Genomic DNA, 25,532 nt, shown 5'->3' on the forward strand with positions numbered 1-25,532 from the left:
CACAGCCAGACCGCCAGAGCCGTTCCCAGCAGCCCGGCAGCTGGGTGTGACAGCCATGGGGACACCTGTCCCCTGAGAAGCCACACAGGCGCTAGAGCCCCAGGGACACGGGCCATGCCCTGCTCCATCCTCCCAGAGGAGCCCTTACAGCTGGGCAGCAGGGATCGATGGCCCCGCCGCGGCGGCAGGATGATAAATAGCTTTAATTACACCCTGCCAGCACCGTGTGAGCCCCGCGGAGCAGCAGGGCGTGTGCAGCTCGCCTGCTCCTGGCTCTGTGGGGCCAAGCAGACGTGCAGGGAAGCAGCCCCGAGCACTGCCTCTCCTGGACGGGGGCTCCCCGCTCCCCGGCACCCCGGCACCCATCCTCCTCCCGCTGCTCGCCCGGGCTCTGCTGGGGAAGCGGCTCCCCCGCGGCCGCTGCAGTCTGGCAGAGGAGGAGCCGTGTCTGACGGCTCCCGCTGCCATCTGCACCTCGCAGCTCTGGGGACGGGGCGGAGGCTCCAGCTCCTCGCTCCCCCCCCGGGGAACCCGCATGGGGCTGGTGGCAGAGGGTCGGGGCCGCCAGTGACAGCTGCCGCCCGGTAAGGGTGTGCGGCATGGGGAAGCCCCAGAGCTCGGCTGGGCACATCTGGGGCCGGGGGACCCGGCAGGCGCCCACCCCATGAAGGAGCCGGAACCCCTTGCCGCGGGTACGCGCAGACAGGGCCTTTGCTCTACCTGGCACCACGCCGTTGGTGGCAATCGCACTCATGGAAATGGCTGTCAGCATCGTCTGCAGGAGGAAACACAGTGTCAGCACCGGGCAGAGCTCCCTCCTCGCTCGGGCAGCGGGTGGGGAAGCGGAACAGGAGAGCAGGGCCCCAGAGCAGGCTGTGGGCAGAGATGACGGGTGCTTTGCCGGCAGGGCGGCTGGCTGCAACAGGGCATGCAGGTCCCCGGGCAGTGGGCACTGCTGCCACATCCCACCCACGCTGCAGGTGCAATCTGGGTCACGATTCGAACACCGTTCCGCTTCTGATTCCGCTGGGAAGCCGGGCGGCTTCTCCTTGCTAAGTGGGGCAGGAGCACCGGCTGAGCAGGCAGCAAGTGCTGCCACGAGCACTGTTGCTCCTTGCTGCATCCTGGGGAGCCCGGCTGCCAGGGGGGACAGACACCCCTGGCCCAGTGGGAGTGCCCGGGATGAGACCGAGGGGCAGGAGCCGCAGGGAGCACTCACGCAGGAGCAGCAGAGGAAGACCATGCAGAAGGACTCCATGATGCCGGCGATCCCCACCACCCAGGTGAGGCGCAGGAACAGGATGACCCCAAAGATGTTCTGGAGACAGGGCAGGTAGACGCCCATGAAGGTGCCCATCCGTGGAGCCTGTGGAGGAAGCAGGGAGCAGTCAGGGCTCAGTGGGCAGCGCCCATGCGTGCACACTGCTGCAGGCAAGAGGAGCACAGGACAACGTGGCTGCGAGCATCTGTGCGCTGCATGGCTGGGCAAGAGCCACTGAGGGAGCGAGGGATCCTACTCCTGCAAAGCCCTTTATGGGGACTGGAGTGACGGGGGACGCTGGGGTGGCAGTGCCTGCAGGGGTCAAGGGACCTGGCATCCCAGGGGTGGGCTGCAGCCCAGGACTGCAGAGGCCAGGAGAAAGGGGCAGCGACGGCCCCGTGCACCTCACCTGAACCGGCTTCTTCTTGCCCCCGTCATTGTTCTCGGCCTCCTCGTGCTCCCGGCTGCCCTGCGGCAGGTTGGTGTAGTTGGCCAGCCCGCTCAGCAGGGACGAGACCATCGGGCTGGTGTCCATCTCCTCCTGCAGAGAGCAGCGTCCTGAGAGGTGATGGCAGACCCAGGGTCCCACAGCACCCAGACCCCACACTGCTCCGCACGCCCGGTGCACCCCAGCACTGGAGCTGCGATCCCCGTGGCACCCGGCCCCCCCCGGCTGCGGGCCACACGCTGCCCTGGGGCACGGTGCTGGTCACAACAGGCCAGCCATGATGTGGGCAAGGTGTCTCCTGAGGGCTGGGCTGCATCACCCCCGCCCCAGGGCTCGGGGGCGCTGCCTGCCCTGCCACAGGGGGACCCTTCCCAGGTGCTCTGTGGCGTCGCGGTGCCCCACAGCCCCCTCCCCAGGTCCCATCCATCTGGTCCTGCCCTGCCTGCCCGCTCGCCCTACCTCGAAGAGGGCCATGTTCTTGCCATCGTATTCTTTGCCCTTCTCCAGGTCTGTGCTGTTGATGAAGGGACTGCTCTCCTTGGGATTGCCATCGCCTACAAAGACAGAACGTGGGGGTGAGCCGGTGGTGCCTGGTCCCAGCACAGCCCCCAGAGGAGCTGCCGGCCCCAGAGCTGCATGGCTCTGACCATCTGGGCTCACTGGAGCACATCCACACAGTGCCAGCGCCGGGCAAAGCGACTGGTGTGGATCCAGGGGGAACCGGGCTGCCCGGCCCTCCTGCAGGACGGGCAATAACTCATCGGCCCCGCTCCCCGATACGCACCGCAGGAGCTGGGTGCCGCGGCTGCAAGGTGAGGAGGGGATGCAGCCGGTGGGGCCAGCGCCGAGGGCAGCCCCTGCAGCTCTGCCTGGGGCAGGGGAGCTGCCTGGAGCCTGCAGAGCTGCTGCTCTGCCTGGAAGGGCTGCCGCTGCTCGCTGCATTAATGACCTCGCGCAGAAGACACCCAGAGTCAGGCTTAATAGCAAAGAAAGCAGCAGAGAGCTGCAGAGCAGCAGAAATAAATCAGGCTGGAAATAAAGCGGCAGCTAGCACGGATGCCGTTTGAGTGGCGCATTTCTGTGAGCTGAGGCAGAGCCACTGAAGGGAGAGGGGCTGGGGCTGGAGGGGCAGCGCACGGGGCAGCTGAGCGAGGAAATGTCCCTGAGCCAAAGAACCCAGCGCTCGGTGGAGCAGCCTGGTGTTACAGCACCCGCGGGGCTGCCTGCCCCGTACCGCGCCGTGGGGACAGGGTCACTGAGCTGCTCGGCGTGCCTGGGCCGGGGCAAGAGCTGTGCCCTCCGCCGGCATCAAACACAGAGCCCAGGAGCGCCTGGCAGCAGGGGGACAGAGCTCGGCCACGCAGACACCCACCAACGGCAGCCCCAGGACAGACCCGCACGTGTTTAGAGCGGAGCAGTCCTTTGAAGACCGTTTGCCTCCAGACAGTTGACTCATTTTGGGGATCTGTGGAGCTCGTTTGCCTGTGTGCGGTCGTGATTCATCACCTGCAACTGCTCCTGGCCGGCTGGGAGGCGAAACCGCCGGCGCTGCAGGTGATGCCGACCCGCACACTCCTGCCGGTCCCTGCGCTCCGGTGTGGAGCTGGGACAGCAAGATGCCCACGGCAGGGCCGGAGCCCACGGGGTCCTCCCGCAGGTCCCTCCCAGCCCCAAACCGTAGAGGAGTGAGGGAAGCAGCCACAGGCGGCCCCTGCCCGGTGTCCACGCAGGAGGGGCTGCCAGCGCAGGGCAGCGCGCTCCTTTCTGGGCCGGTTTTGCCAAAAGCACCGAGCGAGGAGCCCCTTACGTAACAGCCGCGTGCACAGGCAGCCGCCCAGCTCCCCGCTGCCAAAGCCCACGGGCTCCGGGGAGCGTGCAGACAGGAGAAAAGCGCCAGGCGAACAGGGGTGCTGCCGGGCCGGCCCTGGGGACCCCACCCCCAGGCGAGGGGCACGGAGTGTGCAGTGCCGGGGGCCGGCCGAGCCCCCCCACCCCACGCAGCCCCGCGCAGCCCCGCTCCCATGGCCGGGTCTGGGCAGCTGCCGGGGGGCAGCGGGGGGCAGCCGGGGTGGGGGTGGTCCGGGGTCCGGGCAGCCCAGGCAGGCCCCAGGACCCCCCCGGGAGCACAGAGCCCACGGGCCCTGCCTGGCCGCCCGGTACCCAGCCGACGACATCACCGTGCTGGTTTCCATGGCAACAGCGAGCCACGGCCGCCTCGGCTCCCGCTCTTATGTAACGGCACAGCCGGACGGACACCGGCCCCACACGGCACCCCAACACCGCGCCCCACACCGCACCCGGACCCTCGGCACCCCCCGAGCACAGTGACCGGGCCCCACGGCCCCAAACCACCCTGGCCCCACGGGACCGACACCGACCAGCTCCACGTGACGGAGCCCAGCCACACCAGGGGGTGCCCAGGCCACTGCACTGCCCCGACCTGCCGGCACCACCACAGCACCCCAAAACCTCGTTCACGCTCCCCCCGCACCGTGGCCCCTGCCCGGGATACCAGCGACACCAGAGCAGGGACCTGAGCCCAAGCACTGGGGACCAGGCTCCTGCCACCCCCGCACCCGCTGCTGCCAGCACCCAGGGCCCCCTGGGTGGGCAATGCCCCACGGCCCCCGCAGCCCAGAGCTGCCCCTGGCGGCACCGGAGGGACCGTGGTCCCACGCTGGCTCCAGCCGGGCTGCTGGGGCTGGCCTGGGGCACAGGAGCCCCTCGCCTGGCGGTGCCAGTGGGAGGACCAGCGCTGGGAGAGGCCCTGGGGCGGTGCGAGGTGGAGGCCTGGGGGCGCACAGTGCAGCTCCGGTGTCCCCAGAGCGCGGTTGGCCCCCCCGGCCCCGCAGACTAGAAGGAGTTAAGTGCCACAGCGGCGGGGTCCCAGGTGACGGATGCTCTCCCCGCTCCTGCTGGAGACCATTTTGCCGCAGAGGGGCTGGTGCAGCCGCTCCCCAGCAGCTGTCAGAGGATTTGTGGGCTGCGCAGAGCCAGGCAGGGGCACCGCAGCCTGTCCCGGGCACGGCCGCCCGTCCCTCACCGCCACCGCTGCGACCGGTCCTTGCCCGTGGCGCTGAGGGGTAACGGCTCCCGGCCGCGGGCCGCCAGGTGACCCCGGTGCCCGTGGGCCTGCCGTGGCCCCGTCGCCCCAGCACAGCCTGGGGACGAGCAGCACCGGGCAGCAGCAGGGCCGGGCTGCGGGCTGGCGGCTCCAGCGGAGCAGAGCTGAGCCGTGCCAGGCTTCGATCCCGGCGTTGAGCCGCCCCCCTCCCCAGGGATCACTCAACATGAATCGGCCTTTTAATTTGCTGCGGCGGCTGGAAGGGCTCGCGGCTGGGTTGCTGGCAGGGAACCACAGCCCCAGCGTGGCTATCACGTAATCCTGCTCGCGGCAGGGGTTACCACTGGCCCTGCATGCCTGGGACATCCCAAACCCGGCCCCGCTGCCTGCAGGGGACCCTGCGGCCATGGCACCATCCCTGCGCACCCACGGCCATCCCATGGGGCAGCGCTCAGGCAGGGCTGTAGCCCCAACCATAATTTATTTCATGGCTTTTTACTCAGCCCTAAATTGCGTTGGGAAGCATCGTGTCCCTTATCCCAAATCCTCCCTAATCGTTTTACATGGCGCAGTCACTGAGCGCTAACGGGGCGGGGGGAGCCCAGGCAGCCAAACCCCAGGGCTAATTAACCAGAGCTGCTGCCAGGACTGAAGCCAGCCTGTGCCCCCTGCGGCACCCTGCAAGGGCCAGCTGGGCTCCCTCATGGCCAGCGGGCACGCTTAGCCCTGCCCGGGGAGCTGTGGGTGCAGCCCCTGGCCGGGTGGGAGCAGAGGGCGAGGGGGCTGCTGCGGGGGCAGCCCTGGCCCCACGCTCCCTCCTGTGCCCAGGTTCCTGCTCCTGCTGGCACCCCCAGCCCAGGCCTGGCCGCCGCCTCCTCCCGCACTGCCCCTCCGCAGGGCTGGGCACCGGCCAGGCACCGGGCAGCACTGCCAGGCCCTGCGCCGGGCTCCGCAGGAGGCACCTCCAGCCCGCTGCTCGGCACAGCTCCGGGAGGCTCCGGCCAGGTCCCAGCCCCAGCCGCAGGAGCAGGAGCCGGGAGGAGCGGGGCAGCGCCTGCCTGCTTTGCTCAAGGTGCCCAGGCCGTGGGGCTGCCCCCCCCCCCAGGAGCACAGGGGGCACCTTGACTTTCGCCAGAGCGTTGGCGGGCGGTGGCTGGCGGCAGCCTCCTCCAGCTCCCTGGGACTCTGCCCAGGGCTGTCTGCAAGGAGCAGCCCCGGGGTCACGCCAGCACTTCTGTGCTACCCTGCGGGCTGGCAAGCACATGGGCAAGCACGTGTCCTGCAGCTGATGGCCCCAGCTGCTGCCATTTCGCAGAAGCTCCTGGCCGGGGGTGGCCACAGCACTGTTCTGTCACGCTCCGGCCACCCAGGGGACCCGGCCGCATGCACGCTGGTCCTGGCACCGGCCTGCAGGCCTAGGGGTGCCCTAAGGCAGGTGGGGAAGGCCAAGGGGCCCTGCCAGTGGCTGGCACCTCTGCACAGGGCTGCAGCCCGTTTGCTCCCCGGGGCTCTCTTCTCCCCCATGTGAGGGTACCTGCCGGTGGCACCAGCATGGGAGAACCCCCGAGAGGACAGGGAGCCCCCGTGTCCCCTGCCCGGTGGCAGTGCAGGCAGCTGGCACGGCACTGGCAGCGCACCCGGCGGCGCTGGGCCCAGCTGCAGCACGGCAGGGGGTGTGCAGCTCCCCCCGTCCCAGCTGCACGTTACCCTTCCAGCCGGCCAGCACGCTGAGCAGCCTTTCGGGCTGGATTCTTTCACTGCCTGACCCAAATTGGACCAACTGCTACTTCAGACCTATCCTCTTCCTTCCTAAACCTGGGATTATCCTCTCTTTGATCAGCCGGCCCTGCAGGCTCAGGATTTCCAGCACAGGCGCTTTGGCTGGCTGCATTTAAACAGCTTCCCAGATTCTCCTGAGCCCTGCCACGAATGGCCGTGGACTGAAGCTACAGCAAAGCTTCCCCACCCTGGGTCTCCTCTGCCCGGACAGTCAGGTGCCTGCAGAGCAGGGTGTGCCTTCCTCACCCGGAGCAGAGCAGTGCACGCAGCCGGCCCGGACACTGCAGGCAGCAGCCCTGCCCGCTCCCCTGCTCCCCATCCCCTCCCCAGGGTCTGCTGCTGGCCCTGCTCTCACTGGGCTGCCAGCACTGGAGCCCTTCCAGCCCTTGTCATGAAGAGCTCGCTCAGGCTGTGCAGAGCAGGGACCTGCAGAGGGGCTGCTGCGTGGCCTTTTTCTCAGAAAGGGCACAAGTGGGGACCCAGGGCTTCTTCAGCAGCTCCTCTGCTGGTCTCAGCGAGTCACTGGCGGGTCAGCAGCTGCTGCAGGGCCCGCGAGAGTGGGGGTGTCCCTGCTGGCCAGGCATCAGCTCTGCCACCCCCCCGCTAGGGTGTCCACCATCCTCACCAGACAGACCCTGAGCATGGAGCTCTGCGGAAGGGTGCAGGAGAGTCACGGCCCCCCTGCAGCAGCCACAGGGCATCCTCCACCCCTGCCACCCCCAGCACAGGTGCATGGGGGGGCCCTGCAGTGCCTCTCCCCTGCACCTTCCTCTGCTCCCCAGCCCCATGGAGCCTCCTCCAGCCCTGCATCTGCAGCCCCACAAGCAGCAGCTAGCCAGGCCCAGCTCCAGGGACAGTCTGCATGATCCATCTGTAGTGGCACTGTGTCCAGCCTCTCTGCCAGACCCCAGGAACACAGCCTGTGAGCAGCACGGCAGGAATGCCTGCCTCTACGCAGCCCAGCATTGCTACGATGGAGACGTAATGGGCGGCATAGATCCTGGTGCTGCAAAGAGCAAAGAGGGTCGGAGCCGGGGAAGGGTTTAGCGGTGGGTCAGCGTGGCTCCCCCCACCTGGGCAAGGTGACCCCAGAAGGCTCCTGCCAGCCCTGACCTTGAGTGGAGCCATGAATAAACAAGCAACTACACAGAGTCAGGCCGTGGGGCAGAACACAAGCCAAAAGCGTCGTGCGTTGCTCTGCCCAGAGCCCGCTGCAGGCAGCCGGGGGCTTGCACCACAGGCGCCCGACCTGGCTGCCCCCCGCAGCCCTCCTGGCTGCGGCTTTCCACAGACCCCGAGGGGACCCGGGGGGGTGGCACCGGGGGTCAGGGAGGCACCGCAGGGCCCCCGCGCACGTCGCTGCATTCGCCCGGGTGCAGCCGGCTCCTGCGCCTGGCACAGACCCCGCAGAGGAGGCTGCGGCACCGCTCCTGCTGCCGGGGCGCCGGGGGCCGGACACGACCCCGCGGGGCCGGGGACCCCCCTCCCTGCGGCTCGGCCTCGGCGGGGGCCGGGGGGCTGAGGGGCCAAAGCGCGGCGGTGGCGCAGCGAACGCCGGGGCCCGGCGGCCCCGGGGGGCTGCGGCCCCGGCCCCTCTCCCGCGGCGGCCCTGCCCGCCTGCACTGCGCCGGGGCTGCGGCGGGGCTCGGCCGGGCCGGGCGGCCCCGCTCCGAGCTTCAGCACCGCGGACAGCGGCGGGGCCCCGCGCGGCACCGGGCGGCGGGGGCTGCGGGCGGGGGGTGGGGGGGGGGGCACCGGGGCCGGGGGCGGCGGGGCCGGGGGCGGCGGTAGGGAGGGCTGGGGGGCGGCAGCCGGAGCGGGGGGGCGGCTGGGGGTGGGCAGGGGTGGGGGGCGGCAGCGGGAGCGGGGGACGGGGAGGGAGGGCTGGGGGCGGCAGCGGGGAGGGCTGGGGGCGGCAGCCGGAGCGGGGCCGTCGCAGGGGTCCCGAGCGGACCGGGGCAGCGCCGCCGGGGGCCGCCCGGGAGGGGGCAGCGGCCCCGGCCCCGGGAGGAGGCTCCGCGGCGAGCCCGGTCCGGCGCCGCCGCTCCCCGGGACTGCGGCAGCGGCGGGCGCGGGGCCGGGCGGCGGGCGGGCGGCGGGGGCGGCTCAGCGCGGGGGCGCCGCCGCGGGGAGCCACAGCCGCGATCGGCAGCGGGAGCCGGGGCGGGAGCGCCCGCAGCGCCCGCAGCCCCGCGGGGCCCCCGCCGCACGGGCAGCGCCCGCACCCGCCGCGGCGTCGTGGGACCCCCGACCAACAGCCCACCGGCGCGGCCGGCGCCCCCTCCCCGAGCCCCCCCCCGGTCCCGAGCAGCGCCCGGCTCTCCCCGCGCCCCCGCCGCTGCGGCTCCGCCGCCCCCCGCGGCTCCCGGTGCGGCCGCCCCAGCCCCGCTGTCGGCCGCTGCCGCCGGCCCCCGGGCCGCCCCTTACCTTGACTCGCCCCCCCGTCGCCGTCCTCGCAGTCCGTCAGGTTATTCAGCATGGCGCCGCTGCCTGCTGCCTCGCTGGGGGCTGCTACGGTCCTGGCGCGGGGGCTGCGAGGGATTTGCTTCCTCCCCGGGGCCGGCGCCTCGCGCTGCAACAAGCCGCCTTCCCTCCGTGCCTTTCTCTTTCTCTCTGGCTGGATGTAGGAGGAGGCTGCAGTGCAGAGATGCCTCAATGCACAGACTCACACGCTCACTCACTCCCAGCAGCGGCGGCGGAGCCCAGCCTGACTACTCACTTCATCATGTATTCAGGAGGCATTATCCCCTGTCGGGTTTTTGGGGAGGGGAGCGGTGGCAGGCAGAGGCGAGGGAGGGGGAAGGAGCTGTAGCAGAGCCACACGCCACCTCCCCGGGCAGCGCTCTGCCTGGCTCAGCCAGGGCTGGGGGAGGAACCAGGGCACGCGGGGGCTGCGGGTCCCCCCCCAGCTGGCGCAGCAGGACGGCCACCGCGCCCCTCCCTCGGCACGGGGGGGCTGCCCGGGACCCCAGCACCCCAGTGCCGACGGGGTCTGACAGCTCCCGAGGGACACCGAGAGCTGCGGTCAGGGTGATCCTGGCCCCAGGCAGCCCCCAGCCGGGGGGCTCCAGCAGGGTCCCGGGCAGGGGCAGCGCCCGCAGGATGCCAGCACGGGGCTGAGCCCTCCCGGCCCTGCAGCACGAGTGGCCCGCAGCGACCCGCCGCACCCACAGCCGTGCCAGCGTCCGGCTGCACACCGGGGAGGGGGGGCTGGATGGCCAGGCCACGGCAGGAGCAGGGCTGGGGGCTGGCCGAGGCTGCAGCAGTGATGCAGAGCGGGGAAAGCTGACCCTGAGGGACGCAGGCTGGGAGCGAGCCCACCTGGGGAGGGCAGTGGGGAGTGATTCCTGATGCCAGGAATGCTCTGGCACAAACCTGCACACAGCCCCCTCCCTCAGGCCCTCAGTGCCATAGACACGGGGCTGGGGGCCCCCCGGGGCTGACCCCAGGCCAGCATGGGGCTGGGGCAGGGTGATGGGGCTCAGCACAGTTTCAGGCTGGAGACAGGGACGCTGCTCTGACCCCACAGATCAACTCACAGCCCCCCCTTCTTTCACCCATTTAATCCAGGAGGATCTCAGAGCCGGAGCTGGCTGCAGCTCCCGGCATCTCCTCGGGAGCAGGCTGAGATCATGACAGCCCGCTGGCGTTAGTTACTTCTTGACGGCTGTAATTAATTGTTTACTTTTTCCTGGTACGGGGCCAGCTGCTCTGCAGCGCGGATGCTCCCAGGCCTCACCTTGCAGGGGTTGGCTCTGTGGCCCTTCCCCAGCCCTGCCGGCTGCCCCCAGCCCCTGCCACGCTGCCGAGGCCGGGACCCCAGGGCCAGCGTCCCCAGGGAACCAGGGGCTCCAGCAGCGCTGCGCCCCCAGCGCACCGGCCCAGCAGGATGCACCCGAGCTCTGTGCACGCCAGCACAGCCCCAGGGCTCCCCGCGGCCCAGGAGCACCTGATGGGGAGTGAAGCGGCTGCCCAGCCCCGGCCCTGCCACCTGTGGTGTTCTGCCGGGACCCCGCAGCGCAGGGCCGTGCCTGCACAGCCGCCGCAGCGCTGCCTTCACCGCCGTGACCCTCGGCCTGAGCGGGAGCCAGCACTGGGCTGGGCTGGGCTGGGCTGGGCTGCGCCCAGGGACGGGGCAGTCCCGGGGCCGGCGGGATGCAGCATGCAGAGCCCCAGTGCAAGGCTCGGGGGCTGCACGAGGCCAGCCCCCAGGGCAGGTGCCGAGCACCGAGGTGGCCGTTTGGCGCAGGAGGCCGCAGTGCGTGGGCTCAGCACAAGAGGGATTTTCCTGCTAAAGCAGATGGGGGGGGGGGGAAGCAAGCACGTGAAAGACCACTAATCTCCTAATCCCTGGATTATGGCTCCATTTCAGGGGCTGGGATTTGCCAGCAGTGCGGGGGCTACAGCGTCAGCTGCGCTCGCTCAGCCCGTGCGCAGGGTCCCACGGCACAGGGCAGGGCGGTCGCACGGGGCCTGTGGTCGCACGGCGCGTGCCAGGGGCTCGGGACCGACCACAGCACGGCCCCAGCCTACCCCTGCCAGACCCACGGCAGACCCCTTGGCCGCGGCCCCCACGGTGTGTGCTCCAACAAGCCTTGGCGCGGCCCAAGCACTGCCGGGCACCTGGGACTGGGGCCGGCAGCAGGGCCGGGGCAGCACAAGGGCACGGGCAGGGGGCCGGGGCCGGAGGGCGCCAGGTGGCTCTATGCGGGCACAGGGCCCGCCATCAGCTGCAAGTGGCCCCCACGCCTGGGCACACGCAGGCGCCTGGCATGGGGCCAGGCATGGCATCAGTGCCCCACTTACAGCAAGCTGCCGGGAGCGGCACGGGGAGGAATGAGCCGTGACACGGCCACGGGTCCGGGCCGTGGGTTGGCACAGAGCAGCTGCCCCGCGCCCCTCCCGTGCCCCTGCAGCCACCTCGCACCGAGCCCGGGCTGAGCAAGGGCCCGGAGCTGGCGCACGATGGCAGCCACAGCCAGGCCCCGTGGCACGGCCGCCCCACGTCCCCGGCAGCACCCTCCCAGCCCCGCTGCACCCAAGCGGGACGGGACGCCCCACGGCTCTGCCTGCCCCACGGCTCTGCCTGCCCCATGGCTGTGGGTTGGGGCACTGGGGGGGTGTTGTGGGGCAGTGGGGGTGCCGTGGGGCAGGGGGCCCCAGCCCCTCCCGGTGCCGGCTCTGCACGGCGCTGCCCCTCGCACACACCCAGCTCTGCCCCCGGCTCTGCTGCCCCGGGAGCGGGGACGCACGGGGCTGGGGGGGCTGCCGGGGGGGCCGGGTCCTGCCCTTCTGCACCCCCGGCGCCCGCCCCGTCCCCAGCAGAGGGGTCCCCGCGGCCGGGAGGCCACAGGGACCGGCGGGGTCCCCCCACGCCCTGCCCGGCGGGCCCGGGGCACGGCTCCCCCCCCCCCCCCCACCGGCATCGGGAGCGAGCGGCGATGGCACCGGGGCCGGTTTCCATGGCAACGAGAGAGGCTCCTCCACCGGCGGGTTGCCATGGCGACTGCCACGGAGCGCGGCTGCCTCGGGACACGGGCGGCCCGGGGGGGGCTTCGCTCCGGGGCTGCCCCGCTGCGGCCCCGGCCCCCCCCGCGCCCCTCGGCCCCGCTCGGCCCCGCGCTGCCGCCCCACGGCCCGCACGGCGGGGGCAGCCCCGGGGCCAGCGGCAGGGGAAGGGGCCCGGTCCCGTGGCCGACCCCCGGGGGCCTTCCTCACGGGCGGCCCCCGGGAACGGCCGGCCCCAACGCGAGGGTCCCGGTCCCGGTCCCGGTCCCTGCCCCGACAGCCGCGGCCGAGGGGGGAGCGGGTCCCCGGGAGCCCCCCCCGGCCCTCCGCATCCCGGGGTTGCCACGGCAACCGGGCGGGCGGGGGAGGCGGCCCCCGGCCGCGCTCGGGGCTATTTCGGGAACGGCGGCGGGGCGGGGCCGGGGCGGGGCCGGGAGGGGCGGGGCGGGGTCGGGATGGGCGGGGCTGAGCAATTTGGCCCCGCCCCCGCCCCGCCCCGCCCCGCCGGTCCGGGCCGGCAGCGGCCCCTGGCGGAGAGCGCCGCGCCGGGAGACCCCCCCCCGCCCCGCACCGCCCCCGGCCCCGGCCCCGCACCGCCACCCCGAGACCCCCCGAGACCCCCGGCCCCCACCGCGATCCCCCGGCCTCCCCCAGCCCCCCCGGCCTCGCTCCCGCTGCCGACGCCGGCCGCAGCCGCACGCCCCGGCCCCGGCCCCGGCCCCGGCCCCCAGGAGCGAACCGCGCCCGGCCCCGCCCCCGGTCCCGGTGCACCCCGGCGGTAGCGGGGTCCCGGCCCCCCCCCGGGCAGCACCCGGGGCCGCCGCCCCCACGGCAGGGAGCAAAGCGCCCGCCCCCGGCCGCCCCGTCGGGGCTCCCCCAGCACAAGGGGGCGGCCGGAGCGGGGCGGCCCCGCACAGCCCCCCCCAGGGCTGCCTCCGCTGCCCCCCCGGGCAGCCCCAGCCACCGGCACGGACCCCCGGGCCGAGGTCCCCGGGCCGTGCCACGCCGGCTCCTCTGGTGCCAGGAGGGGCCAGGCGGTGCCCAAGGACCTGCCCAGGCCATTCCCAGCCCCGCTCCGGGCGGTGGCACCGCCGGACACAGCCCCGCGCGGTGCCCCGGCCCCCCCTGCCTACCCGTCCCCTGCCGGGGAGGGGGCTGCAGGGCCGGTCCTGGGCGGCTGCCGGCAGCACCAGGCCGCTCGGTGTCCTCTGCGAGGGCGCAAGGTCACAGCCCGGCCAGGAGGCAGGGGAGGCCCCGGGGGGGTCACCGGTCCTGCACGCCCCCGCTGTGGCCCCTGCGCATCCCCACCCCGAGCTCACCGCTCTGCCCACCCTGCTCCCCGGGGGGGGGTCAGCTGCCAGCCAGCAGCTCCTGGCCACGGCTCCAGCTCGGCACCGGCAGCTCTGCTCCTGCAGCCGGGCCCGTCCACCCCGGGAGGCCGTGGGACACAAAGTGGCCCCGCACGCAGGCTGCCGCTGGGACACAGGGCAAGGGGATGGAGCCCACCGTGGGGCACCGCCCGGCTGGGGCATCCCAGTGCCTGCCCATCCACTCGCTGCACCCGCCGGTGCCCTTTGTCAAGGCCGCAAGGTCACAGCCCTGCGCTGCCCTCGGTCAGGTTTCTGGGATCGATACGGCTCTGGTGACAGCTCCGGGGATGGCGCAGCCCACGCCGTGTCCCTCGGGCACGGGGAGGCGGCAGCCAGGCTGGCCACAGCGCCAGCACCCACCCCGCAGCCTGGGCATTGGGGTGCTCGCGACCAGCCCGAGCCCCGCGCTCCTTCCCCTGAGCCAGCCGGGGCTCCCCATGGTCGGGCAGCCTGTGTCCCCAGCCCCAGCAGCGTCTGTCCCCATGAGCTGCCCAGGGCCCTGGCTCCATCCCGCCGCACGCCCTGGCGCTGCCCGGCCCGCACGCCCGAAGCGGCCCCACGGATCCCCCCACACGAGGATGGAGCCGGGGAGACCCCTGGGGGAGAGGCCGGAGGAGAGGGGTCCCGCCCGGTTACCGAGCCGCGCCCCAAGCCCCGGACCCCGCCGCCCCCGGCCCCACAGCCCCGCTCCGAGCCCCGGCTGCCCCCCGGGGCCCGGCCGCGCTGCCTCCGCGCCCGGGGCTCTGCTCGCGGTGCCCCGACGGCCCCTGCCCGCGGCCCCCGCTCCGCGCTCGGCCCCCGCTCCTCCGGCTCTGCCCCACCGACCCCTCCCCACCGACCCCTCCCCACCGGCCCCTCCCCGCCAGACCCTGCCCACGGACCCTGCCCACGGACCCTGCCCACGGACCCTGCCCACGCACCCCCTCCCCACGGGCCGCGCCGCCGCCGCGCTCGCCTTTACCTTTGCCGTCGCGGCCGGGCCGGCGGCCGCCCCCCGCCCCCCGGGCCGAGCCCCGGGCCGCCGCCGGGCCCTGGGGGGGCAGCGCGGTGACGGTGAAGCGCCGGCTCATGGCCCCGCCGCCACAAGTGGCTCCGGGCTCCGGCTGCCGCGGGAGCGCGGCCGCCGCCGGGCGCTGACCGGGGTCCTAGTGCCCGCGGCACCGCCCCGCCCGGCTCGGCTCGGCTCGACGGGACGGGCTGGGGCCGCCCCCGCCACGCCTGGCCCCGCGCTGCCCCGCACCCGCCGCCGCACGGGGGTGCTGGGGACGGGCCGGGCCGGGAGGGACGGGACGGGGGCTGCGCTCCGCCGGGTTTTGCCCGCCGCCCTGCGCGCCGCGGCCGCTAATTATAGCCGTGGTGCTGCGGCCGCCCCGCCCGGGCACGGCCCCGAGCAGCCCCCGCGCCGCCGGGCTCCGAGGGCCGGGCCGGGGCCGTGACCCCGCGCCCCGGAGGAGCGGGGGCGGCGGGAGGCCGGGGCGGAGGCGCAGCCTCCCCGGGGAGCCCCCGGCAGGCCCGGGCCCGGCCGCAGCCCCCCTCCGGCGGGCGGCCCCCCCTGCCCCGCACCCCGGGGTTCGCGGCGCCGCCGGCAGACAGAGGCTGGGAGGCCGTGTCCGAAGGACGATCTTTATTAAAAACGCGCGGGTGGCGGCCGGCAGAGCCGGCAGCGGGACAGAGCCCCACGGAACCCGCCGAGCCCCACCGAGCCCCCCGTGCTCCCCCGGCGCGGCCGGCCCGGCCTTGCTGGCTCAGGCGAAGACAAAGTCACTGCGGGTCCGGGGGCGCCGGGCACGGCTGCGGCGGGTCCCGCTCCCCAGCTGGGTCCCCGCGGGGCCCGGGAGCGCTTCCCCCGTCCCGTCGAGGAGGCTGCGAGCCCTATGGCACGGCCGGGGCAGCCCCACGGCCGCCCCCCGGCACTCCCGGGCCGCAGGGGTCCGGGCTGGGCGAGCCGGGGCCCGGGGACTGGGGGCATTGGGCAGGGAGCACGGCGCCCAGAGCGGCCGCTCTGGCCCCTAGTGCTGGGGGCACTGCAGGAGGTCGTACTTGACGTAGCCCACGCGGTCCACCTGGTAGCGCGGAGTCATCCTCCAGTAGAAGCTGCCCTGGCAGAAGTGGTACTTGTCTGGGCGAGGAGGAAGGCAGAGGCGGTGGGTTAGTGGGGAGGCAGCCGGGGCGAGGACACGTCCTAACTGCCTCCCGAGTGGCACAGGGCACACCGGGACCCGGCCCCTGGCCAAGGGGCCTCACTGCAGGGACCCCAGGCGCTCCCCACAGCCACGAGGTGCCCTGGGGCCAGCACCCGGGGCGATGCAGCCCCTGCCCGGCACCCAGGTGAGGAGTTGGGGGAGCCCAGCCTGTGGGAGGCTCTGGGCAGCACAGGGGGTGGCAGCACGGCCCCCCCATCCCGACGGGTCTCTGCTCACCTTGGTACAGGAAGACATTGCGCGCATCAAGGGGGACGCCGGTGAAGACATCGTCAACGGCACGGGGGTAACCCTTATCCACCCTCTGGATCTTCACATCCAGCCTGCGGGGAGAGCAACGCCACAACGAGGGCTGCGGTGAGCCGCCCGCGCCAGCTGCCGCAGGGAACTGGTGGCACCGGTGGGAGCCACTCACCGCCAGTAGTTCTCCCCGCTGAACAGCAGCACTTTGCCACGTCCCCGCTGCAGGGCCCCCGAGATGCGGCTGGCTTCCTTCCCGATGCCCAGCTTCTCGATCCCGCGGGGGCCCAGCATGCTCTTGCCAGAAAACACCCAGAACTGCCGGCCTGTGGCAGGGAGCAGGGGCGTCAGTCAGCCCCGGTGCTCCCGGGCAGCACCTCGTGAGGCTCGCGGCAGCAGGGCCGAGGCAGGGGCAGCGCTCACCAGAAAAGAAGAAAACCCTCTTGGTGAGCACATCCTGGAAGGCGGCGTCAATGACAGCCGGGAGGCCAGGCCAGGTGTCTGCGGTGGAGAAGGCCCCCTGGATGCCCGATTTCCAGAAGGACGAGCGGGTCCAGTATTTCCTGGTGGGGAAAGCCGGCTGCCCTGATAACCCCGACGAGGCAAAGCCCTCTATGCCCCCAGCCCCTGGCAGAAATGCCCCCATCACCCTGGCGTTTGCCCTGGGGGGAGCCAGGCTCTGCTGCTCACCCGTTCTTGAAGAAATGCAGCTCCCCGTTGATCTCTGTGATGGCGTCGAAGTTCTTCTCCATGCAGGCATCCCGGCTGGGGTCCACAGGGCTGGGCTCGGCTGTGGGCTCCTGCGTCTCCTCCTCCTCCGTGGTGGAGGCACTGCCAGCCTCGGTGGGCAGGGGCTGCGGCTCCTGGGTGGGCAGAGGCTGTGGGGGGGTGGGCTCGGGGCCAGAGCCACGACCTGGAGGAGCAGGGGACGGTGTGAGGGTGCGGGGACCCATCTGCTGCAGGACCCCATCCCCAGCAGCACGTCCCCAGGGCTGCCCGCAGTGTGCTGGCTGCGCAGGGCTGCTCACCGTAGAGGTACTGGATGCCCTGGACATCATCGGGGTGCAGCTGGAAGTCCTGCACGTAGCTGTACATGGGGTACATCAGTGCCTCGCGCACGCTGGAGTGGTCCATGCCCAGTGAGTGCCCAAATTCATGGGCAGCCACCAGGAAGATGCTGTAACCTGAGGGGAAGCACTGAGCTCAGTGCCCAGGGGAACAGGACGTGCTGTCTGGGGACCCATGATCCCCGCAGCCCCCTTGGCCACCAGCAGGCACAGTGTGGGGCCGAGCAGTGCGCAGGAGGGCACGGGCAGGCGGGCCGGTACCTCTGTCCGGGCAGAAGCCCCACTTCTTGTCAGTGTCGTAGTTGCTGGTGGTGGCACACCAGAGCTTCCCGTCCTGCCGGCCCTGGCTGGTGCAGGAGCTGTAGGACTGCCCCAGGAAGGTGAAGGGGAAGACGCAGGGGTCCCCTTGGGAGTTGCCGCCGATCACCGCTGTGTCTGCAATGCAGAGTCAGAGGGGCTGACCCCGGCCCCTCAGGTGCCCGCCCCACAACACAGCTGGGGCCTGGCCAGCCCTACAGGCCCCCCACGCCCCCACCCCGCACACACCTCGGTTGGGGCAGAAGCCGTATTTCTTGTCCTGGTCGAAGTTGGCGGTGGTCGCGCACCAGCGGTAGCCATCGGAGCGCCCGTCCGTGGTGCAGGTGTCGTAGGAGGTGCCATCGAAGATGAAGGGGAAGACGCAGGGGGCCCCGTCGCTGTTGCCACCGTTGGTGTAGAGCACTGAGGGGTGAGCAGGGGTGAGCCTGGCCCTGGGCCCCGCGGGGCTGTGCAGGGGCTGCCGGCCACCACTACTCACGTTCGCTGGGGCAGAAGCCGTAGGTCTTGTCGGCATCGTAGCTGGCGGTGGTGGCACACCAGGGCATCCCGTCCGTGCGCCCCTCCGTGATGCACCGGGAATAAGAGCGGCCCTCGAACACGAAGGGGAAGTGGCAGCTGGCCCCGTTGGCGTTCCCATAGCGAGTCTTCACCACTGCCCGGGAGAGGAGGCGCTCAGCGGGACGGGGCTGGGGCACGTCGGGCACCTCCGAGCCCCTTCAGACCCAGCAGACCCTGCCCTTACCTAAGCCAGTTCCCAGCGTCCAGAACTCGTCGTCATCGAAGTGGGCATCGCCCTGGATCCCGCTGCCTGGCGGAAAGGCGTGGGCCAGGAGCCCGTCCTTGCCATCGAAGGGGTACCCATCGCCGTGCTCTGCAGGGACGGGTGCCATCAGAACCAGCCCCCCAGCATGCCTGCTGGCGGCCCCCCTGCTGCCCCCTGCACACACGGAGCTCTGCAGAGCCCTGCGGGTGCCTGGTGGCAGGGGCAGGGCTGGGGGAGCCCCACAGGCACCGAGGGAGGACACGGCCGATGCGCAGGGCACGGCTCCCTCTGGCCCTTCCCCAGACTGTGCCTGCTCCCCGCTGCCCTCAGCAGCCGCGGGACGTCACCTTGGCTGCCGAACATGATCATGATGTCTGCCTCGCCGCTGTAGATCTGGGTGAAGGTGAGGGGGGTCACGTCACTCCACACCTTGAAAGCTCGCTTGAAGGCGTCGTCTATCACAGCACGGTCCAGGTCGGGGGAGTAGTTCATCACCCTGCGGGGAAGGCTGCGGCTCAGCACCGCGGGGTGCCGGGCGGTGTGGCAGGAGGGGCCCTGCCCCGGGCACACGGCAGGGACGTGCCCCGGCCCCGCGGCGGAGAGCAGCACTGAGCAGCCAGGCAGGGCAGCTGGCCGCAGCCCTGGGGCTGGGCTCAGACGCTCTCCTGGGCATCAGGGAGCAGATGCTGCTGGCTGCGCTGTGCCAAGCCCCAGCTGGCTGGCAGCACGGGAAGGGCCCTTGCGCCTGTCTCCATCCCCTGCGTGTCCGTTGCCCCGTGGCCATGCGGCTCCCATCTCCCGGAGCAGAGACTCACCGGTACGTGAGGTCCATGTGATCCCATTTGAGGTCCCCCTCAAAGGTGAGGAAGCCCCCCACGTCGGGGACCCCACAGCGAGGGGCTCGCATGGCCTCCAGGGTGCTGCTGTCCAGCTCCCCCGTCTCCTTCAGCCCCAGCTGCTTCTGCATCTTGCGCAGCGCTTTGGCCAGGGACACCTGCTTGCTGCTCCTCCTCACCTCCTGCTCCGTGGTGTAGCCAAACCGCAGCAGGTAGCTCTGGGGAAAAAAGGGGCCAAGGGGCTCAGCGAGGCGGGGGGGCTCCGGGGCAGCTGCCAGCATTGCGCACCCTCCTGGGGTGCCCAGACCTGAGCCCCTGCATCCCCCGGGGCCCAGGGAGGGGACAGCCTCCGAGCTCAGCTCACGGCTCCGTGCTGCGGCCCCGGCAGCATCCCCGGCACTGGGGCGATGGGAGGGGGCCGCGGGGGCTGCCCTGCCCTCACCTCCGCCAGCTCCACGTCCGACAGGGAGCTGAGCAGCTCCCCCGGGAAGGTGACGACAGCCTGCGGCTTGGGCTGCAGCGGGGCTGCGCGGCAGGAGAGGGCCAGCAGCGCCAGGGCGAGCGGGGCCAGGAGGACGAGCCCCATGGTGCGGCAGTGGCAGGAGGGCTGAGGCTGTGCCGGGTGCTGCTGCCGTGTGCTGGGAGCCGCCGGGCTCCCGCTCCTATTTATGCTGCGGCGAGGGCAGTGAGTCACCCTCAGACCCTCAGCCCCAAGGACTCATTCTCCCTTCCCACGGTGACGAAACGCACACTCAGGCTCCTCCGTTTGCTGCTTTAACCGTTTCATCACCTTGTTTACTAAACACGCTGGTTCCGGCAACCACGCAGGGCGCAAGGATGGGCGCGAGGCCGGGCAGCTGGGTGGCTGAGCCGGGGTATGGCTTGGTCCAGCTGCCCGCAGGATGGCCTGCAGAGGGGTGTCCGGCTGCAAAGGGCGGTGCCCTGGGTCCCCAAGGCTGTGGTCAGAGCTGGGACAGCAGGAGTTTGCAGACTGGGTGCTGGCTGGGTGCTGGGGACCCCACAGACACGCTGCTGCACCGGTCAGCACTGAGCTCAGCCAGCCAAGTGCTGATGGTGCCAGAGCCAGACCCATGGGGTCAGAGCCAGCAGGAAAACCCTGCCCAGAGCTCCAGTGCCTGCAGCCCACCTGCCCATGAGCCTGATCCCCACCAGGAGCCACAGGGTGCCCGGGGACCGCAGCCCCTGTCCCCACACACCCCACCATGGCCGTGTCTCCCCAGCGGGGCAGTGCAGCCCCGGGATGGCTCCTCGTGGTTCTTCACCCCACAGGTGCTTCAGACCCCCCTCACCAGCAGGCACCCAGCACAGCCCCACGGGAGGGGACACAGGGGACAGCCCGGCACAGGGCTCGTGCCCGGCCAGCTCCGTGCTGTGCCTGGTGCCCGCATGGACCCGCCGCGTCCCCCGGGCACTGCTCCGCAGGGCGCCGCTGACTCAGGTTCCCAGCCGGCGCCTGCGAGGCAGCACAAACCTCGCCGCCGGACAGTGTTTTCCTGCTTCTCCCAAAGTGCCGACGCTTGTGGGAACGGGAGTGGGGAAGGGGAAAGCAAACAGGGACAAGGAGTGAGAGGAAAACAGATGGCAGAGCGGAGACAAAGGCGCAGCGTCAGCTGGGGAGATGGGCGGCTCGGTGCAGCCCGGTGACACTGCCCAGGGCACAGACGGGATCCCCCCGGATCTCACAGCCCCGGGCTGCCCTGCTGGGCCCTCGGTTGGCTGTGGGAGGACAGCCCCATCCCTGCTTGTGCCCTGCAATCCCTGCTCCTGAGCACCCCGGGGATGCAGCCAAACAGCTGCCCACTCCCCTCTGCATGGTACCAAACCTGGCTGAGCTGGACAAAGCACTCCTGGCCTGGCCAGAGGGCAGCGAGTGATGCTGGAGCTCAGCAAGGCTGGGGATGGAGAGAGCAGAGTGGTGGCTGCCCTCCTGCAGCAGAACAGCCCCAGGGCCCAAGGGGGGCTCGCCCCAAGGAGCATCACCCCTGGGATGGATGGAGGGGGCCCTGTGCACCTGCTGCCCAGCCCAGGGGTCCCGCAGCCCGTTTACAACCCAGCTGCGTGCAGCCGAGCTGCGGGTGCTCAGCACTGCTGGAACCTTGGAAGCACTGGGGGCTCCCCGGGCACAGCCGAGCACCAGGCACAGGGGGAACGGCCGTCCCCATCCTGCGGAAGTGGTGCTGAGAAACCGCCAGGTTGCCTCACTCCATCCTGCAGCCCTGCAACAGCAACGCCCAGTGACAGGGCGAGGAAGTTGCTCCACAGGGCAGCCCCCTGCCGCATCCCGGCGTGACACACGCTCAGCCACGGCGCCCCTGCTGCAGCCCCCCCCCGGCACAGGCAGCCAGGGGTCCTGCAGCCAGGTGCCCCCCTGCGGGGTCCGTCCCGCCGCCCCTCGCCCTGCTCTGTGGGGTCCCGCTCCCCCTGGCCAGGCAGGCACCGCTCCGCACCCTCCCCTCTCCTGGGCTGCCGGGCTCAGCACCCAGCTCCCTGCCGGGGGGAGGCATCCCGGGACAGACCAGACAGGGGCACGCCAACACAGACACCCTGGTGCAGCTGCAGGGATCCCAGCCTGGTCCCCTGGGGCCGTGGCAGATCCCCGGGCCTTTCCCAGGTTATTCCCATCCCGTGTTTCTGCCGCACGCAGGAGCCGCAGCTCTCCCAGCCCGGGCGCAGTGCCATGGCACCGCCGGCACGGCCCCTCGGCAGGCTGAGCTGTGCCGTGGCTGTCGGAGCAGGGCAGCGCCGGCTCGGGGCAGAGCAGGGGCACGGAGCAGGCGATGGCAGGAGGGACCCGGGTCCAGGCTCCAGGCACCGAGCAGCCCGGCCTGACCCAGAGGTCTGGGGGGTGCCCCGGGGCGGCACTGGGCATCCTTGGGCTGGGGGCTGCGGGGTGGGCAGCCGCAGCTCTGCCCCTGCCCTGGCCGCTCCCACTGACTCACGGCCCCGATACCAGCTCCTTCCTGGGGATTTTCTGGTGACTCTCTGGAGCTCTGTGGGGAGAAGAGGAAGGAAAACCCCTGTGTCTTGGAGCACCAGGAGACCGGGAGCTGGGCAGGGGAACTCCACAGGTCCATGCACAGCCCTGCAGACAGCCCTGAGCCTGTGCGGGGCGGCTCAGGGAGCTGGGGCAGGTGGCACAGGGCCTGCACGGGCACACACGGAGGGATGCCGGGGCAGGCTGGGGCCACCACCACTGCTGATGGGCAAGGAGGAGGAGGAGGTGGTGAGCCCGGTCAGTGCAGCAGGGGGCTGGGGGAATGCTGGTGGGGAAGGATCTCTCTGCCGAGGGACCCCGGGAGCACCCAGGAAACGTGTCCGGCCCATGTTGTGGCAGTGGCACCCTCCACACCCAGAGCCCTCGTAAGGACGAGCGACACGGAAAACCCCGAGCAGCTGTCCCCTGCCCCAGCCGGCTGCCCGAGCCACGAGGCTGTCTGTCACCACCGCCGCCATCAAAAGGGGAAGGAAGAGGCAGCCACAGCCCCTCCGCACGCCCTTACTCATGGACACCCCCTACCCCAGGCGGGTGCCACAGGGAGACCCCTGCCTTGGGAAACCGGCCCGGGAGGGGCAGTGACGGGGACGGGGCAGCAAGGGCCAGGTCCTGCGTGTCGGCGGCGTCAGACTCGCTCCTGGCACGTGGGCAGCGGGGCAGGAGCACGGCGGAGTGGCGCGACAGCGAGGGGAACTGGCACAGGAGGAGGCAGAGGAGTCAGCATCTTGTGACCGCGCCGGGCCGGGGGGAGCACCGCGGCTCGCACCGTCCCGGCCAGCGGCAGCGCTGCGTGCAGGGCAGCTGCCGGGCACGGCGCTTGGCACGAGAGCGAGGGCATGCGGAGCAGAGCAGCTCTGCGTCAGCAGCTGGAAGCCCCGCTGCCCCTCATTCAGCATCTCCAGACAGAAACAACATTCCTGCACACGCTTCCCGTATCTGCCGTCCGACGCCGGCCCCGCGTGGGCTGCAGCACATCCTCCAGCTGGGCCCAGGACCCTTCCTTGCAGACCATGCTGAGGCTGCCCTGTGTTTTCCCCCCCCGGCTCCCCGGGCACGGTGCATCTGCAGCCCGCACACCCCCGGTGCTCTGTGGGTGCCCCTGCCCGGGACACAGCAGGGCCCCCTCCCACCCATCCCTCCTCTCACCCGGGGAGCTCCCACCCCAGCACCGGCCTCTGGTGAATTCTTTGCCCTTTGGCCTGGGCAGGAGCCATGGCCCCCCCGAGCTCCCTCCCCAGGGTGTGGGGCAGCTGCTCCCAGCGCTGCTCCCAGTGCTGCTCCCGGTGCTGCTCCCGGTGCCGCGCGGTGCCGGGGTGACGCAGGCTGTGTCAGCCGGCGGCTCGCTGCCACCCCGGGGGCACTGAAACCAGCGCGGCCGTGTCATCACCGCTCGGCAGCACCCATCCTGCCACACATGACGGATTCCCCGAGCCACCACCCCGGCTGCAGGTGGCCCCGTGGTGCAGCCTCCCGGCTGGGACATCCCCCTGCCCGCTGTGCCTGCCCTGGGAACCCCCCCTCTGCCTCTGTTGGTGTCCCAGAGGGTCCCGGAGCAAAACCCTCGTGTGCTGCTGCACTCGCTGCCTGCTCCCCTGCCACAGCCGGCCCCAAGCCCTGCACACCCCGTGGGGCACGGTCATGGTGTGGGGGAACCCCCACGGTCCCCAGCTCTGGGGGCGGAGGCAGCCGTGCTCCTGCCTGCTGGGGAGCCCGCGGTGGGGAATCCAGGGAGGCTCTGAACAAAGCCGGCAGCCTCCAGCAGAGGCCTTGCCGTGGGGTTTGTGTTCAAGCCGGAGGAAGAACGGCCCCGACTGTCCCGTCTGCTGGGGACCCGAGCCAGAGACCCGCAGGGAAGTCCGGCAGCTCCGGGCAGGGCTGGGGCCACAGCAGAGGGCTCAGGAGCTCCCAACACCGTGCAGCTCCTGCCAGCTTCAGGGACATCACTCCACTGCTTTGCTGTAAATGCAGTTCCCATCTCCTGCACCTCGTTCCATTTCAGCTTTTGCCATTGGCTTTGAGGAGCTTTTTTTACTTTACCAAAACCTCCCTGCCCGTCCCAAGCGCAAAGCACGGGGTCGGTTTGGGCTGGCGTGAGGGGGGGCAGGCTGTGCGGGGCAGCGCAGAGATCTGTCACCCGTGGTGGCACTGGGAGGGGCGCCCACGGACAGCCAGCAGCCCCGCTGCCACCCCCGGGACACCAAAACTGCGGCGGGGGAATGCGGTGGTACCAGAGCCGAGAGCCGTGGGCAGAACGAGCCCCCGCAGGGCTGGGAGCTGCTCCCTGGGCAGGCAGAAGCTGCGCACCCGCGGGCACCGGCCACGCTCTGCCCCGAGCCCCCGCAGCAGCTCCTCCTGCAGCGGGACGGGCCGAGGGGGCTGCAGCCTGGGGCCCCCGGGGCACAGCACCCAGCAGGAGCACCCCCCCGGCACCGCCCCCATCAGCGCGGGTGGCAGGCTTTGTTCCTGGCGGTGAGACGGGCACAGCAGCTGCTTTCTAAAAAGGGCCGGGCAGCAATTGTGACAATGACGGGGACCTGCCTGCCTCAGCCCGCGCCACAGGAACGATGCGGCGCGAGGAACGGCGGCTGGCAGCGACAGAACGGCTCCAGGGATGAGAAGCGGGGGTTTATGGAAGGTGAAACATGGGCAGAGCTGGCTGTATTTAATTGTAAACTACAAGAGACAGAAGGAAAAGTGGTAGATGCAACATGCCCGGATTTCAGTAAAACATTTGACAACTGTTCCAACGGCTGCTGCCAAATTACCTCCGACCAGCTCGGCTGTCGGCACAGGCATATGGACAACACCCAGGAGCGCAGGGAACGGCCGGGCCTGCGGCTGGGGAGCTGCTGGGGGCTGCCCGCGAGACCCTTGGAGCCTTTCACAACCTCTGGTGCAGACGGGAGCGCGGAGGGGGCGGGCGGAGGACAGCCACCGCGGCACAGGGGCAGAGGGGCCGGGGGCTGCGGAGCCCTGCAGGGCCCTGGCCACAGGCACCGAGCGGACCCGAGCTGCTCCATGACCTCTGCCACGGCCCCGGGACCAGGCCCCGCCATGGCTGGGAGCAGGGCAGCAGCTGGGGGGGCCCAGCACCGGGCTGCCCAGTGCCCAGGTCCGGGCGGGGAGCTGTGGGGCACGGCAAAGCCCCCTGCAGACGGGCTGAGCGGAGCTGGGGGCAGCGAGGCAGCGCCGGGGCCCAGCAACACACACATGTCTCCTGCCCACCTTGTTTATTTTACTTATATTTCAGTAATTTGCTGATTGCCTCTTTTTTAACTAACCAGCAGTGATGAATCAGCAGCAGAGGAGAGGGTGGGATCCGGCGGCCTTGGACCGTGGCTCCGAGGTCTCAGGTTCTGGGAAGGAAGCCACAGGATCGCTCCAGAAGGGAAAGAAAACAACAGCAGCAGCAGCAGCAGCTCTGGCCCGTGCGGAGGGGCCGGGCAGGGCTGCAGCACGCGGCCGTTTGCCTCCCAGCAGCTCCCAGCACACCCAGAGCGGCCGTCAACGGTGCCGAAGCCCCGCAGGAGCAGCATCTCCGACCCAGCTCAGACACAAAACCAAACCCAAGGAGCAGTGCCGGGCCGGCCCGGGGCACAGAGCACACCGCAGGGCACCACGGCCACAAGCAGAGCCACGCTGCGCCCTGTGCGGCAGCTCC

The 25,532-nt window shown here is 71.5% G+C and overlaps 2 protein-coding genes across 2 annotated transcripts in view; both read right to left on the reverse strand.

The window, feature by feature from the left end:
* The window catches only part of SLC12A5 (solute carrier family 12 member 5), a 29,975-nt gene extending 15,433 nt beyond the window's left edge, over positions 1-14,542 (reverse strand). The window contains exons 1-5 of the mRNA XM_082773291.1: positions 14,392-14,542; positions 2,169-2,263; positions 1,671-1,802; positions 1,220-1,366; positions 721-775 (exon numbers count right to left, since the gene is read on the reverse strand). Of these exons, the coding sequence (XP_082629417.1) occupies positions 721-775; positions 1,220-1,366; positions 1,671-1,802; positions 2,169-2,263; positions 14,392-14,500 (538 nt within the window). The 5' untranslated portion in view covers positions 14,501-14,542. The remainder of the gene's footprint in view (positions 1-720; positions 776-1,219; positions 1,367-1,670; positions 1,803-2,168; positions 2,264-14,391) is intronic.
* Positions 14,543-15,065: 523 nt separating this feature from the next.
* MMP9 (matrix metallopeptidase 9) lies at positions 15,066-19,465 on the reverse strand. Its single transcript, XM_082772989.1, has 13 exons — positions 19,298-19,465; positions 18,835-19,073; positions 18,367-18,515; positions 17,999-18,127; positions 17,735-17,908; positions 17,485-17,658; positions 17,200-17,373; positions 16,900-17,055; positions 16,562-16,784; positions 16,295-16,434; positions 16,047-16,197; positions 15,851-15,954; positions 15,066-15,549 (listed from the first exon to the last, which is right to left on the reverse strand). The coding sequence occupies exons 1-13, from the start codon at positions 19,439-19,441 to the stop codon at positions 15,440-15,442; spliced, it is 2,067 nt and encodes a 688-aa protein (XP_082629115.1). The 5' UTR covers positions 19,442-19,465; the 3' UTR covers positions 15,066-15,439.
* Positions 19,466-25,532: the final 6,067 nt, after the last annotated feature.

This window comes from Aythya marila (genome assembly GCF_965140915.1).
Source record: "Aythya marila genome assembly, chromosome: 16".
NCBI lineage: Eukaryota > Metazoa > Chordata > Aves > Anseriformes > Anatidae > Aythya > Aythya marila.